This window comes from Schistocerca piceifrons, chromosome 11 (assembly GCF_021461385.2).
Source record: "Schistocerca piceifrons isolate TAMUIC-IGC-003096 chromosome 11, iqSchPice1.1, whole genome shotgun sequence".
NCBI classification, from domain to species: Eukaryota; Metazoa; Arthropoda; class Insecta; order Orthoptera; family Acrididae; genus Schistocerca; species Schistocerca piceifrons.
In genome coordinates this window covers 20,721,571-20,739,371 of record NC_060148.1, presented here as the reverse complement: position 1 = coordinate 20,739,371, position 17,801 = coordinate 20,721,571, and the positions used below count along the sequence as shown (strand labels likewise).

General features: G+C 40.0%; 1 protein-coding gene across 4 annotated transcripts in view; it reads left to right on the top strand.

The window, feature by feature from the left end:
• Positions 1–17,801, top strand: part of LOC124719997 (zinc finger protein 160-like) — a 90,095-nt gene that overhangs the window by 46,144 nt on the left and 26,150 nt on the right. For all 4 annotated transcript variants that reach the window (XM_047245225.1, XM_047245226.1, XM_047245227.1 and 1 more), the window contains exon 4: positions 15,544–15,636. In XM_047245225.1, coding sequence (XP_047101181.1) covers positions 15,544–15,636 — 93 coding nt within the window. The remainder of the gene's footprint in view (positions 1–15,543; positions 15,637–17,801) is intronic.

Below are 17,801 nucleotides of genomic sequence, written 5' to 3'. Positions count from 1 at the left end.
AACAAAAATCTCACACGATCTGTAAGTTTGAAACTTCAGTCACTGGGAACTGGTTGCAGATCAACCAGATACTTTCTTCGTAATCGTTTGCACCGATGAAAGCATTATCGCCATTGGTATAATGAACGGAAACCGCCATCTGAATCACTATTTTCTGTAATAAACATGGGCAGTTTACACAGTAGTAGCAGATCAGCTCCATATAGTAGTTAGAAAAGGTAAAATGAGAGAAGGCAGTATAAATAGTATGAGAGTGTAATACTATAAAAATAGTGATAATGTTACAACAAAAAATGTTAAATCATGGGCTCATTTATATCCAGTGCTGTTAGCTGCAAATTGTCAATAATGGTAATATTTTACAGAAAACTGTTTAAAAAGTAAAGAGGATGCAATACATGAACTGAAGAGGTGCAGTGTCAGAGAAAGAAATTGTGAAAACAGTATGGAATTCTGTAAATGATGGTGATACACTATGGTATGCTGTGTTTATTTGTCTAATGACCACTGAACTCTCTTTTTATAGTCCAGTCAGTGAAGCCAAAAGAAGTTCGATTAGGGGAAAAAATCGTGTAGCCACAAATTTTTGTACAGTCTCCTGATCTATGTACTAAAAATCCTGAGTGGTAGGATGTGAGTCTAGGGATGGGGGAGCGGTGTTTAAAGGTCACTTTACATTTCATTCTGAATAACTCAAACTGCAGTTTGTACTGAAAATCTTTCCCAGTACAGAATCAAACTACATGAAATTTGCTAAAAAATGTTAGTGTTTCTTTAATCTGGGACTAAATGTTTCCACAATTCAGGAAATGGAAAAAGAAGATTATTAAAAATAGTGTTTTAACTGTACAAAATTAATTTATCTTTATATGAACAGGTTTAAAAACAAGTTAGTGTACCACATGTAAGTACAATAGAGCCATATTAAGGGATAAATTACATTCTGGGAATGCAACAGAGTGAAGGGGGAGGTACGGGAAGTAGAAACAAAGGAATGATAGATTGCCAGATTATGTTCATGCTCTTCCTTCCTTCACAGGTCTGCAAACTGAAGATAAAGGTAGTTACTCCTTATTCTATCTATCCCACTACGTCACAAGAAGCAACCAATGGGTGTTGTTCGAAGTTATTACAACTGTGCAAAATGTGCCTATGAAGAGCTCACTACAACAGTCTGCAGACATGCCTGGAGGCCGTTTATTTGCCACAGATTATGTTAAGACTTCATGGAGTGCTGATATCAGTTACTAATGACATTAACACAAGAAACACATACAGACAGAATGTCTGAAAAACTATCCAGAGTGATCTATGCTGTCAGGGGGGAAATTGATTGTGTCATCCTGTATGGCAGTTGTTGCCTTCTTCTGGGAAATGGAAATTCCCTCATCATGAGTGCTGCTTGCTTTTCAATTTACGCAGACTATACCTCCCCAGCATTTATTGTCCAGTTCTCTTGTGTGAGTAGACAAAATAACTTCAATGAGCTCATGTTTGTACAGTGGAGTTATTTTCAGTTCATTAAGAGAGTACTTCTTTATAGTTCTTCGGTGAGCTATTATGTAAACAAAGCTCAACAGCTGGAGCTCTGTTGTCTGCCACACTGAAAAGCCTGTCCAAATTGTAACAATATGTCAATGTATATCTGACAATGTCAATATCTTTGTCTCCATTATCAATTTCTGGAATATTTTTCATGGCATGAGGAATATCAAAATGCAGCTCTCCAGCTTTTGCTTACGCAACATTTGAAGAGAGCCAGAGTCTTGAACTGCATTTCTCTACAACTGAGGTTGGTAATTGATGTGTTACAGAACTTCAGCATAAGGCAAGCAATGCATTACAGCACATTACTGCTCTAGTTGGAACATGATCAGTCCCATTCCATCAGACATAGTCACACCTATCTTGGGAGATATACTATGGATGTATGGTAAGTGGGTCCATTCAGTGCAGCCCATTTGACAACTTCCAGTAAGTTCCAGTAATTCCGAATGTAAAAGATGTATGCAACCTATCAGTAACACAGTTAATAGTGAGAGACATGCAACAACTTTCTGATGATTCATTAATTCACCAAGTGACAATGACATAATTTTACAACTGTACAACATGCTTTCAACAATAGACAGCAACAAGGTGACACATTTACCAATCCAGTCCCTTTCCCACCAACACTATCACATTTACAAGTTAAATACTTCTCAGCCCTGCTTACAGGCTTGTATTTTATACAATGGCTCACATAATACATGCAGCAAGTATTGATTTTAATATTTTGAAAATAACACCACTGCATAGGTTTTTTCACTATTTAGAAACTCCAGAGATTGACCGATGAGAGGATACAAAGCAGAAAAGGTGTAATGAACTTACGTCTGGAAATGCATCATTTCCATACTAGACACCATTTGTTCAATCATACATTGTTACAGAGGCTATGGTCTAATATGTACTGTACCATCCAGCCACAGTTACTGTATGCATGGTGTCTTTCTAGAGGGTGGTACTGTTTCTCATACATTATGTGCTAGCATCTTCTCCTGCCATAGTAATTGGTAATGTTGTGTCCGATTCACTTCTCTTGTTGACTCACCATGTAGTAGATATGATAAAGCACTGTACACAATGGTTCCGTATTTGAATTGACAGCTTCCCAACATGGTGTTTACTTACATAAAGGCAAATGAGAAATTGGAGGGGCAGCAGGGTTGTATCAGGAGACCTATTCCTGCCATTAACAACCACAGCATTCAATGTTTGCAGTAGTGTTTCGCTGTTTGCCTAAGACAGGGTCGTTTCAGGAAGCAGGAAATCATGGACATACCAAAGTATGTGCACACCAGATGTGGAGCAAAATGTAATTAACACTGTGGAAGGCAATTGCTGTGTCAGTTCCAGGCAGTCAGGCTGCCAGTACAGGGTAAGCCAGATTGCCATGTGGAACGTTTCTCTGACAATTGTTGCTATCGTTAACACTTAAAAGTGCACGGCTTGCTACCGACAGACTTTCCACATCAGGAGCCGTTTAGTCTCTTGTTTCTACACCAGACAACCACAGTTCTAAGATTTGTATCATCCATCCTATTCACATATGAGGCCACCTTTATGCAGAGTTGTATCTCCAGCTTTCAAACTGTCACCTGTGGGACAGTACGCAGAGCCCCCATGGTACAATGACAATGAATGATCAGGATTGGTGCAATCGGAATGTGTGGGCCATGATACTTCGTGATGATATTTGGGACGTCTCCCATGTTGTCTGACAGGGCAGAAATATCGATGTTTCTTGTGGGTGACTTTGCTGCCCCTGTTGGAAGAAGTACCATTGATGATTCGAAGTATGATGTGTCTGTATATGATGGTGCTTCAGCCCGCTTCACTGTTAATAACTGGACGCATCTCAGTTGTGTATCCCCTGGTCGATGGATTTGATGAGGGGGTTCCAGTTGCATGACCTGCCCATTCACCGGATCTCAACGTGTGCGATTTCTGGTTATCTCTAAAGTATTGTCTATGCAGGACCCATTCGAGATGTGGAAATATTGGAGCAGTGTATTCATGGTGCCTTCGACACTGTTTGGATGCAGCCTGGCCAGAACGTGTGAGACAGAACATGCTGCAGCACGTACTTGCATGCAGTGATGCTCATAGAAACGATTTTCATACTTATTGTAACTGTGGCAGCATGGTACAGCACATACTAGAGCGCATTCTCTGTAACAGTGTATAATTAAATAAATGGTCTCTAGTATGGAAACCACCCATTCTGGACATTAATTCATTAGACCTTTGTTCCATATATCCTCATCAATCAGTCCCTCGAGTTTGTACACAGTGGAAAAAATCACCCTGTATAAATTCGAGCTGAGTGAAGTTATTTTGTCTACTTACACAAGAGAACTAGACAGGAAACGTTGGTGAGGTGTAGACTGTATGTGAACTAAAAATTGAGCAACACTTGTAGTGGGGAACTTGATTTTCCTAGAACAACACTTCAGATGCTGTACCAGATGACTAAGACGCAATTTCCCCCTCAAGCAATATAGAACAGAACAGACATACACACAGATTTTGTCCATTTGTTACTTGTATTACCATTATTTGTGTATATCTGCACTCTGTGAAGTGTTAAAGCATGTTGTGGAAAAGAAATGAAACACCTTCACTCGTCCCTTTCCACCTCGCATGCACTCCCTCCCCCCCCCTTCCCCTCCTCCACCCATACCGTGGGCATATCTTCACACTGTGTCCCCAGTTATTCATTAGCCAAACTGTGGAAGGTTCCATATATTTAGTGAAATAACCTGCTGTTAATTTTTGTAACAGTGCAGTAAAGAAAGTGTGGAATTGCCTACTCACTCTTTATTTTGCATGAACGCAATCATGTGACTTACCTTCCATTGTGCTTCTACTCAACACAGCCTCTCTTCAACCTATTACATACCCACCCACCTTTGGTACATAATTTGTGTGTTAATTTTACAGTATTGCACTTAAATGTGGTACAAACATTTAATATTTGATTGTAACCCATTTCATTTAATGATCAACATTAATTATATATGATTAAAACTATTTTTAATATTTGCATTTATTCCGTCCTCCGCAATACTATCAGTATAAACGTGTCCAGGCGATAATAGCAAAACCTGATGAGGAACGAGTGCTAATCACACATGCATGGTGCATGAGCATCCTCTCTGTGTAGAATGGGGAAGGTGTGTGGTCTGAGTTGGACTGAGGGCAGATTATGATAGCCCAGAGGCTCAGCACGAGCATTTCGGAAACTGTATGTCTTGTCAAGTGTCTGATAAATGCTGTGGTGAAACAACACATCCAGACATGGTGGAGCTGGATGTCCTTCCCACGTTACAGATGTAAGACTTTATAAACTGGGCAGACTGGTAAGAGGATGGGCAGAAAACTGTGGCAGAACTAGCATCAGACTTCAATGCTGGGCAGAGTAAAAAGGTGTCTGAACATATAGTGCACTGAACACTGCTGAAGGACCTCTGCAGCCTACGACCCTTGTACGTGGCAATGTTAACATCATGACATCGGCAACTATGACTGAAATGGGGATGTGACCATTGTTACTGGACCTTGGCACTGTGGCAGTGTGTTGCCATGGTCTGATGAACCTCAATACCTTCATCTTCTATGAGAACTGTTCCTTGTCTTGAAATCTGTGCTGTGGGACGGAAACAGTCTGGTGGTGGCTCCATTATGCTCTTTGGATCATGCATGTGGCCATCCATGTGTCCAATAGAACTCAGGCAAGGCACAGTGATGGCCAAGGGGTATTATGCACGAGTTGCAGACCACGTATGCCTCTTCATAAGTCATGTTTCGTGACAGCACTGACATTTTTCAACCAGATAATACACCTTGTCACAAGGCCAGGAGTGTGATGGGGTGGTTCGAAGAACACAGTGGCGAGTTTGTTGATGTGCTGGCTCCCTTTCCCCCAACATACAAGATCTGAACCCAATCGAATACATCTGGGATGTGATTGAACATAGCTTCCGAGCTCATTCGCCACCCTCCCCATAATTTTTGGGAAGTAGGTGACTTGAGAATGCAGATGTGGTCCGGCTCCCTTCAACGACCTACCAAGGGCTCATCACTTCCAGGCCACGATGCCTTGCTGCTGTTATCTGTGCCGAAAGTGGACATACTAGCTATTACGTAGGTGGTCATAATGTTCTGTATGATAACTGTATATCTTGTTTTTAGTATTAGTATCTGGCTGTGTAAAACAAGAACACCTAGGATCATTACTATGTAGATGCAGGTGTTGTGTTGTTGTTGTGGTCTTCAGTCCTGAGACTGGTTTGATGCAGCTCTCCATGCTACTCTATCCTGTACTAGCTTCATCATCTCCCAGTACCTACTGCAACCTACATCATTCTGAATCTGCTTAGCGTATTGATCTCTTGGTCTCCCTCTACGATTTTTACCCTCCACGCTGCCCTCCAATGCTAAATTTGTGATCCCTTGATGCCTCAAAACATGTCCTACCAACCGATCCCTTCTTCTAGTCAAGTTGTGCCACAAACTTCTCCCCAATCCTATATAATACCTCCTCATTAGTTACGTGATCTACCCACCTTATCTTCAGCATTCTTCTGTAGCACCACATTTCGAAAGCTTCTATTCTCTTCTTGTCCAAACTATTTATCGTCCATGTTTCACTTCCATACATGGCGACACTCCATACAAATACTTTCAGAAACTACTTCCTGACACTTAAATCTATACTCGATGTTAACAAATTTCTCTTCTTCAGAAACGCTATCCTTGCCATTGCCAGTCTACATTTTATATCCTCTCTACTTCGACCATCATCTGTCATTTTGGTCCCCAAATAGTAAAACTCCTTCACTACTTTAAGTGTCTCATTTCCTAATCTAATTCCCTCAGCATCCCCCGATTTAATTTGACTACATTCCATTATCATCGTTTTGCTTTTGTTGATGTTCATCTTATATCCTCCTTTCAAGACACTGTCCATTCCGTTCAACTGCTCTTCCAAGTCCTTTGCTGTCTCTGACAGAATTACAATGTCATCGGCGAACCTCAAAGTTTTTACTTCTTCTCCATGAATTTTAATACCTACTCCGAATTTTTCTTTTGTTTCCTTTACTACTTGCTCAATATACAGATTGAATAACATCGGGGAGAGGCTACAACCCTGTCTCACTCCTTTCCCAACCACTGCTTCCCTTTCATGCCCCTCGACTCTTATAACTGCCATCTGCTTTCTGTACAAATTGTAAATAGCCTTTCGCTCCTTGTATTTTACCCCTGCCACCTTCAGAATTTGAAAGAGAGTATTCCAGTTAACGTTGTAGATGCAGGTGGAAAACAAAAAATAAGATAACCGAACCACCTCAGATGGGTTATTACAAAAGGCAGATCAAAATTGAACTGATATGATTGGGAATAAGGAGGTTCTCCATAGAATTACAGCAAAAACGCACTTATGGAAAACACTGATGAGAAGGAACAGTATAATAGGATGTGTATATGAAGACGACAGAGAATAATTTGCATGGTACTAGAGGGAACTGTAGAGGGCAGAAACTGTAGGGAATACACATTGGAATGTACCCAACAAGAAATTAAAGATGTTGGATACGATTGCTACTATGAGATGAAGAGTTTGGCACAGGATCTCGAGTCATGAAAGAACACATAAACCAGTCGGAAGTATCCTCTCCTCCCATGGCCAAGGAATTCCAATTTTAATGTTATATGAGTCAATTAGGCACTCTAAATGGAGTGTAAATGTGTGTGTGTGTGTGTGTGTGTGTGTGTGTGTGTGTGTGTGTGTGTGTTGGATCCACATCAAGCAGTACAGAGGAGGAGGCACCAGAGTGGTAGATAATGTGTTTCTTTTGAGAACCATATGCCATACATCCATCTGTACAGGAGTTTGTAAGAAGAGTGTGATATAATATTTATTCCAGTATCGCACAACATGACTGTGGTGTCTAAATGAGAGTTTTGTGCTCAAACATATGCTTCCTGACACTTGTTGATACCAAGCACTACATTCACAAATACCTGAACTACAAAGCTGTTTTTGTAATCGTCAGATGTTTCTACAATATTGTCTCTGTGTTGTGGGTTACTGGAAAAAGATAGTTGTAGTGGTCTCACAAATACTCTGACACACGCTATAAAGTGGCTTGCACAGTTTAACAGTAGAAGCAATTGGTGGTTAGTAAGCAGCGATATGAACTGTAAATCACTTTTATAAGGGCATGTTGAAAAGTCATGCTACCAGATTTGTATGAAAACGCATACAGATTTCTGAATAAAATCATATAAACATTCTACACCTTTGTTCTTCATCTATACATAAAAACATTTCTACCAGTGAATGGCCAGTTCTTTGATACTGTCACTGTGGACTGTTCAACTTTGTTGATGGAGCCACAGCCTCACCTCTACTTGCACCACTTCATCACTATATGACTGAATTCCTCAAAGATGTCTTTACGTTTTAGCGAATGCAGCTGTCCACTTTGAGCGGAGGTTAGCAGCTCTGTTTGCTTAATTATGAACATGAACAACTGAGTGTTGGACATTACTAATACTGATATAGTCAACACCATGCACTGCTTTCATTCTTCTATAGATTCTGTTGAAGGCACATTTCCTGCAGTTACAAACTTGATTACAGCACACTTTCTCATGCACTAACATAGTTCCATTACACACTGCACTGTTACATGATAAAATCCAAAGCTGTATAGTAGTAGTGTGTTGCAACTTGTCAGTGAAATGGTAATTTGACCATGTAATATGCATGATAAGTAATACCTCAATTGATATTGAGAGCGGAATAAACAATTTCAGCAGCATTACTTTTCAACAGGCCTCCATATTATAAGACTCTAGGAGAAGTGCAACAAATTTAAGGAACACATATCTTCGGTGTTTATACATTATTCAGTCGCAGGACAATAGTAACAGACAGAGGTTACACAACAGTGGTAGGGAGTGTTGGAATCCAAGAAAATTAGTGGGTGTAGTGGAAGATGTACAGGGACAAGAGGAAATGTACAAATATATGAGAGAGACGGAGAGATGAGCTGTATGTTTAAAAGGTGTACAGATCTGGGACAAGATTATACATCTCATCGTGAATGTTCAACGTAATATTTGACAGATTAATGGAAATAGGGATGCCAACTTGATAGGGCACATGACGTAACAATGAGGTTTTTAGTCTAAAACGCTGAGAAGACAGATGCGTTGATTATTCCTTGAGGTTCAGTGTTGAGTGACCCAATGCAAAGTGGTAATTTTAGATTTATCACCCTAGAGAAGTATTGTTGTGTGGGCACAAACTTACAGCTGGATGTTGAATGAGGCAGTATTAGTACATTAAGAACTGTGAAACTATGAAAATGATTGTGACTTAAAATAGTATCTGCAGCAATACTAAAGTTTAGGCTTATAACACAGTTACAGCCCCAGTGTTGGTTTATAAACAGAGTTCTTCAGTATTGTAAACACAACTGAGAGGAAATCTCATATGTTTTTTGATCCATTCCAAAACTCTGAAGACATCAGGACAGAGAGAAAAAACAAGAAGTGTTGGAAATGAAGCAAAAACGTGAAATTGTTGGAAAAGAGTCTCATATGCCAGAAAATATTCAAACCAGACCTGTGAGCATGAGAATGTGTTAAGCTGATAAATCTAGACAGCAATAAATAGGCAGGTGATATAATTAAAAATTAAGGACAAGTAGTTGTATGAGTGGAGGGAGAAAACAACACTGAAACTGTAGGCAAACCATAGCGAGTAGAAGAGGAAATGTGCTGACTCCCCTAGGCCAGCGGTTCTGTCGTGAGATGTCAGTTGGTCTGCTTGTGACCCACTGAAGTGTGTGTTACAACATCAAAAGCAGCATACTGGCTTAAATTGTGGATTAACTTGAGCCTCTTGAATATTATGTGAATACAAAGGGTTTTTTAAAGTATGTTTTCTGCTCCAAAACTCTGTACTGGTTCTTTTGTTGCAAATATCCATCTAAAATCCGCATTTGTCATACATATGACATCAACGAAAATTCACGTTTGAGCCCAGTTTCTGCAAGAGATTGTGAAAGTTTTACAAGAATGTACTGGCAAACAAATTGTAGCTTGTTCAAGCAGAAGTAGTTTATTACTGACAGGTGACCATTGAAACTTGGAGACCGTATGCTACAGGAGTGATGCTGCTGGTGGGAGAGAAATGAAACATCTTTTCCATAAGTATTTAGGTATTTCTAAGGTGCTCTTAGTGGGTGCTCTTAGTGGGTGCTCTTAGTGGGTGCTCTTAGTGGGTGCTCTTAGTGGGTGCTCTTAGTGGGTGCTCTTAGTGGGTGCTCTTAGTGGGTGCTCTTAGTGGGTGCTCTTAGTGGGTGCTCTTAGTGGGTGCTCTTAGTGGGTGCTCTTAGTGGGTGCTCTTAGTGGGTGCTCTTAGTGGGTGCTCTTAGTGGGTGCTCTTAGTGGGTGCTCTTAGTGGGTGCTCTTAGTGGGTGCTCTTAGTGGGTGCTCTTAGTGGGTGCTCTTAGTGGGTGCTCTTAGTGGGTGCTCTTAGTGGGTGCTCTTAGTGGGTGCTCTTAGTGGGTGCTCTTAGTGGGTGCTCTTAGTGGGTGCTCTTAGTGGGTGCTCTTAGTGGCTATAGAGTTCCTTCGGAAGCAAAGCTTTTACTTTACTAGTGAGAATGCTTCTCTATTTCATAAACGTTTTGTGAGCCTCTGTGTTTTGTACAAACCACAATCAAGAAAATAATGTGTCCACTAAGTTGCTCATCTATCTAATGAATGAACCCATTCATTCTGGAGAACTATCTTGTCGATAAAAACTGTAGTTGATGATGTTATCGTTAAAAAGTACACCAGTTTTATCTCATTAACCATTTCTTATGCAATTTATGACATGAATAGCACATATGAAAATAGTTATATTTTTCTGGTCTTGTCAACTGCATTTGATATTGAGCAAGCAACTTTATTTTTTATGCCAGTAATTTGCAGACACTGCCGGACCTTTTTATTCGGTTGTGTAGTGTACTTTACTGTACGAAGTAAATACAAGAAGTCTCATTTCAGCTTGCTTTAGCTGGATAATTACTTGAATCAATAGATTCTAGACATAACTAAGAGTGGCATTGTGACTCGGGTACACAAGAATAGAGTGAATATGGTAATGCATCAGAGCAAGAAATATGAACACCAGAGCAATCTTCAGTTGAAACTTCCGGGCTGAGAGGCCGTGGTCGATGTCAAAAATTTCCACCTGACGTTTTGTCTCCATCTGTGGGAGACATCTTCTGAGGTCGTCCGGCTACTGCCACTGAGGGTCCAGCTACTCTCGCATTTATAGAGCGCATAGAGGGCACCACCATTCGTCACGTGATGCCGACGGTATGCCTATCTTTGGAAGGCGTCGTTATTCTCGATTAAGAGTAATTGATTGTCATTCTGCTGGTGCAATGTCGACATTCATATTTTGTCCAATTTTAAAACTCTCTCTTTTCTATTAAAATTATTATGGTGTTTGTGAATTTCTATGGCTTCTCTATACATGCGCGCAAGATAATGGGATGTTTGTGCTAGAACGCTTGTCTCATTGAATTTAATTTCGTGATTCCCATCTCGAAAAACATGCTCAGCTACGGCCGATTTTTTGATGTGTCCTAAGCGACAGTTCCGTTTATGTTCGGCTAAGCGGGTGTTTACACTTCTTTAGTTGTTCCTATATATACTTGTCGACAACTGAATGGAATCTTGTATACCCCAGGTGTTGCTAGCGAATGTGGGGCGTCTTACGCAGTTCTTAAATATTCATTAATCTTCTTGGTGGGTCTGAAAATTGTTTCCATCCCATACTTGGCCTGCACTTTCCCGATACGGTCCGTGACCTTATTAATGAACGATAGGAAAACTTTTCCTGTAGGTGACCGTTGTTGTCTGAACTTCTGACTTCTTTTCTTCTTTGATGGAGTGCTCGATCAATTTCCTTGCTGGTATATCCGTTTTTCATGAAGGCTGACCGTAGGTGATTCAGTTCATCTTGTAAGCAAGCCGGCTCGCAGATTTTGTTGGCTCTGCCCACCAAGGTTTTCATGATACCTCTTTTTGCCTAGGATGATGGTTAGATTCCTTGTGGAGGTATCGATCCGTGTGTGTGTGTTCTTTCTATATACCTTGTGGCCCAGCGTCCCATCCACCCGTTTAATTACCGACACATCCAGGAAATTGAGTTGACCGTTGCTTTCTTTCTCCATCATAAACTGTATCTTCGGGTTAATGCCGTTCAGGTGCACCAGGAAGACGTCCAACTCTTCTTCACCATAAGCCCACACTACAAATATGTCATCAGCATTGCGGTACCATTTATTAGGCTTTTTACTGGTAGTCTGCAGCGCTCGCTGTTTGAAGATCTCCATAAATAAATTGGCAACAGCTGGGCTGAGAGGGCTTCCCATCGCCACCCCATCGATCTGTTCATAAAACTCGTTATTATACTGGAAATAAGTTGTCGTCAGGCAGTGTTTAAATAAAGCCACTATGTCAGTCGTAGAAATATCTACTATAAATGAAATAGCTTCGTTTACAGGCACCATGGTAGACAATAACACTACATCGAAGCTCACAAGAATATCACTTGGGCTGACGTTAATCTCCCTCAGTTCTTCAATAAATTGCGCCTAGTTTTTAATGTAACTGTCGGTACTGCCTATGTGTGGTTGCAGCAAGCAGGCGAGATGTCTGGCCACCTTTTGTGTTGGAGATCCTATGGCACTTACAGTCTGTCTGGTCGGGATCTGTGGTTTATGTACCTTTGGGAGTCCATAAAGTCTGGGTGGATAGGCTTCCGTTTTGCAGAGTTGTTTTTTATCATCCGAAGAAAGAGAAGATTGTTTCACCAGTTGATTGGTAATTCTCAAAATTTTGGTTGTAGGAGCCTTCTGAAGCTTTTTGTACGTAGTGGGATCCAAAAGGTCACTAATCTTATTGTGATAATCCTCGGTGTTCAGCAAAACTGTAGCATTTCCTTTATCAGCTGCAAGTACATTAATGCTCTTATCCGCATTGAGACAAATTGCTGATCGGTGGTTTCGCTTGGCGTAATATTCTGGCTGTTTGTCCTGATTTCATCTGCAGAACGCGATGATAACAAATGGATTCCTGCCTCCACATTCGCTATAATGTCCTCCATAGGAACCTTTAGTGGCGTGACTGCAAAGTTGCCTCCTTTCGGTAGAACTGAATGTTCCTCTTTTGTTAATTCTCTCCCAGACATGTTAATCACAGTTCGTGAGTTGCCAGCGACTGATGTTTCACCTCTGCCTTTCTGTAGGCCACCGAATTTCCTCTTCTGCCTATTAGATGACATTTCTGCACTCAGTTCCATGATCGTGAACGTTAGACAGTCCACCTCATTCCAGTCATAACACTGCATTATGTTTCAGATATATAAATGGATATATAACAGCTTACTGCTAGTTTCCGCTAGTTCTCGCCGCGTGTGGTGAATTCGTTCCCGTAGCATCGCTAGTTCCATGCGGTTGTAAATACGGTGCGCTTGCGCCGAGTGAAACATTCTCCTCGCCTTCAGAACCTTCGGCACTGTCGTAGTGTCAAGGCAGTGTAAAGGCAGTGTAGCAGGAAAGTACGCGTACACAGTTGCTGTGCTTTATTCTTGCACAGTCCCTCCACTCACCGAACCAAACCTGACACTTCCTCCTCGTAGAGGCGTTTAATCATACAATGTAGGCTTTCACGGCCGGTGTTGTCTTCAGTTGAAACTTCTGGGCTGAGAGGCCGTGGTCGATGTATAAAATTCCCACCTGACGTTTCGTCTCCATCTGCGAGAGACATCTTCTGAGGTCGTCCGGCTACTGCCACTGAGGCTCCAGGTACTCCCACATTTATAGAGGGCACCACCATTCATCACGTGATGACGACGGTATGCCTATCTTTGGAAGGCGTCATCATTCTTGATTAAGAGTGATCGATGGTCATTCTGCTGGCCCAATGTCGACATCCATATTTTGTCCAACTTATGAGACAAGCGTTCTAGCATGGACATCCCATTATCGTGAGCACATGTATAGAGAAGCAATAGAAATTCACAAACACATTAACAATTTTAATAGAAAAGAGGAAGTTTTAAAGTATGACAAAATATGGATGTCAACATTGCGCCAGCAGAATGACAATCGATTACTCTTAATCGAGAATGACGACGCCTTCCGAAGATAGGCATACCGTCGGCATCACGTGACGAATAGTGGTGCCCTCTATGCGATCTATAAATGCGAGAGTACCTGGAGCCTCAGTGGCAGTAGCCGGACGACCTCAGAAGATGTCTCCCACAGATGGAGACAAAACGTCAGGTGGAAATTTTATACATCGACCACAGCATCTCAGCCCAGACGTTTCAACTGAAGACAACACCGCCCGTGAAAGCCTACCATGTATCATCAGAGCAATGATAGGCAAAATTATATTCCCATAAATTGACGAAACCAACTTTCAGCGAAGTGTTATTGAAATGTAGCTTTTCCTGGGCTTTACTTCATCATAAATCAGTGTACCTTTGTTTTCATTTTTTCCTTCCCGAAAATAATTATTAATTGTTCTACAGCCTCTTCGTTAATTGCGCATGAGCATTTGACATCATTTACAAAATTTTGGAGATATTTTTCAGAAGGTTTTTGCAACAAGGCGTGCTTCAATCAAATTTTATCCATTGAGCCACTAATTTTCAAGAGCACGCCATCCAGAATGAATTAGTTGTCACACCACATAATGCATTCTCTTGTTTCTAAATTGGCATTTATTTAACGTAGTGGCAACTATGATTTTCTGTTTCTACTGAGTTTCAAATGATATAGGACATTTGACTGAGCCAGCTCATGGTTTTCATCTGAGACTTGATTTCGGAAGAAATTGATTTCGGAATTTGCAGTCCTTGATTTTTCAAGTAATCGCACAATTTCCACTTCCTGGCCCTTCAACTTTGTTTTGTTGTAATTACTCCTCCGTTCAGTACTGATATGCTCCCTACATTTTCCTCAACAGAAGCAGCACTGGCAGGCACTGAAACTGCAGCTTGTTTACGGTCTTCTTCTCACAGCTTCCCTTTAGCGAGTGCTTTACTGACTTCTTATTCGTGTAATATTTTCGACAGAGATTTCAGTAAACTGGGAAATACACAAGGAACTGCTGAGCTGCTCCGGGCTCAAGAGAGAGCACCCTTCTCTTAGAATTACAACTTGTTTACCGATAATAAAGATTTGTTGTTCCTCACTGAAATGTATATCACACACAAAACAGCTCTGAGTCATATTGTCTTTCTGAGGAATTGCTCTCAAGCATTTTGAAATTGTCCTTCAGTTTTTGGATACCTACAAAATATTTTCCTTTTATTTCTCTTCACCCAAATCAGTACACTGTATCGAAAAACGTGGGCATTTTTGTTCATTTCCTTCTAAAAATACCTGTAACTATAACTCTCAACACCTCTTTATAATCGCAACCTTCAACTCTTAAATACTCACTTACAGCTCTATAAACAAACTCTCAAAATAAGTTGAGGCAGAAGCAACAAATGCCATCTGATCACATGTCAACTTGAGTCTCAAGTGACAGTGCTAATCGTAGTTCTTGGGCTCGCCACCTTTCCTATTCTACTATGTTAATGCATGGGAAGTAATTATTTTATCTTCTTCTTGCTATGGGCAAACTGTGAGGTTACCAAATGAATGACAAGGGTCAGTAAGCACCTTGAATATAGCGTGTACTGGCTGATTACATGTAAAATTAGTACAGTAGGGCTGTGTGAAATTGTAGTGATCTGTGTTGGCAGAATAGCTGCTCAATAAATTTTTTATTTTTATTTTTTGTGTACAAATGATACAAATCTCTGAAAAGTTGTATGATATTTATAAGAAAAATATTGGGACCAATGTCATAAGTACAGAAGGGTACAAGCAGTTCTAACTCTGAGATTTTCTTTTTCTTTCAGTTTCTTGAAGATGACTTGGGAACCTCTTGGCCAAATGATTTTATCAAGAAGGATCCTGAACTAAATTTGGAGGTGGATGAAACTGAGAATACTGTAAGCATTCACATCTCTGATTTATTGCATGTAGTGTGAGAAAAAGTATTTGTTTAATTGCTTTATGTAAATAATGCAGTACTGTGGGACAGGCATAGATAGTTTTCTGCAATTAAGTGCAATTCCTAATTTTCCAGTGCTCTTGTACTGTTCCACTTGATGTGGATTATCAACTGTTATTTGCTTACTGTTCTGAATAGAATCAAAATAGAATTTGTAACAATATCTTCAATCATATTTTCAGTGACCCTTACGGAGGTTAAACATTTTCTATAAGTTTAAACCTGGGGAGTGTAGATCATTAGAAAAAAATGGCTCCTTTCAATAATTTATGAATAATGGAATGCAGATGAATACATTGGACATTTTCGTCTTTTCTGTGAATCATTGATATTTGCAAGTTCGTACCAAAAATTTTGAAAGGTGCCTAAGGTATGAAATATGATAATATTTGTATATGATAGATCACCCTTGATACATCAGTCTTACAATATTATAATATGGCTACCTCAGTGGTATATGTTGAATTACTTATAGATTCGTCAGTCACAGAAAAACTCTTGTACCTGCGCAGATAGATTTGTGTATTACCTCACCATTGAAGTTGTAACTGATCTAAACAAATTATTTTCCTGGCACACCCTACAGCTTTGTTAGGGTCTGCTTGTGTGAAGCATAAAATTTAACCCGGTAAACTAAAATGTGGTGGTACAATTTTGTCTGTCTTGCGTAAGAGAAAGCGGATGGTTAGATTCATAAACTTCTCACAGGAATAAAACCTAACTAATGTTGTGGAATATAAGATCGAGGACTGAAAAACCTAAATCTAAAGACATATTACACAAGACACAATATGGTGCACGGCAGTGGGTATGGTTCCACCACATTTAGTCATTTCCTTCCCTTTTCCACTTGCAAATAGAGTGAAGGAAAAGCAACTGCCTGTTGCCTCCACACAAGTCATAATTTCTCTTGTCCTTGTCGTGTCTGTAAAGGACCCTCAGGCACATAGATATCTGTTGTTTATGCAAGCATACCAGTCAAGGAACAAAATTCATCATGCTAGGTACAGCGCATATGGTATATAAAAAAAGAGTGCATGTGGAGGAACTGGTTCCTGCATCAAATTTCCTCTTCCCAAATTAAGCATTTGTTTGTTAGGCCGAATTCTGTTGTATGTGCATGAAGTAATAATGATTTTTTGTGGTGCACAGACATTGTAGTTTTTATATATCGTATTCAGTTTAGAGAATGTGCTCAATATTGAAATAAATTCACTTACTGTGTTCCTTTTCCATCACTGCTCAGATATCTTACCACAGTACATCAGTTCACAATATGAGGAAGATTGACACCTTGGAACATTAACTTAGTAGTTGGCATTGCACTTCATAAAATTTTCCATTAGTAAACATGCCTCTGCATCGTTTCCATGTTGCATCTTTCATGCTATTGTGTGGAAAATTAAGCTGGAATGCATAAATTTTAATTCCATTTTGTCCACTATCTTTACAATCCACAGTGCTCCAGAAAAAAGTGTTCGTCTACGTTTACAAGTTCACCTTCGATGACCGTTTACTGCACAACAGCAACCTTACACCGTGATTGGTCTCCTCCCATTGTCATGTCAAAACTCACTATGTATTGGTGCACATCTAAACTCTCGCTCTTCCAGAATGTTACAATAACAAAATCCCGTTAAATGTTTTCAGTTTCATTACACACACTGCTGAACTCCACTTTAGATGAGTTTCAGATACACCATGCTATAGCTAACAAGGATACAAAAATACTCAGTGTAAGAACAAGAAAGGAATTTTTTAGTCATTTCATGGTCTCGTGCATATAAAGATTAGATTTCAGCCTATCAGGAATGAAACAAATCATTAATGCATTAACACCCGTAATTCAATGAGTAAAAATTTTTTCAAGAAATTATTCATTCATATACTACGAATTGTAAAAAAACTTGCAGACATACTGAAAACCATTATGATATTATGCTAACCTCAAAGAGAGAGAGAACGCAGGTAGTGGAACATTGCCTATGGTCAGGGTTGAGTAGATGCAAGGGAACAAGCATTTAAAACTTTAAATAACAACGAACCTTAGAAAATGTCGGGTATTCTTAAAAGTATAGAAAAGAATGTTGAAGGCTATAAGAA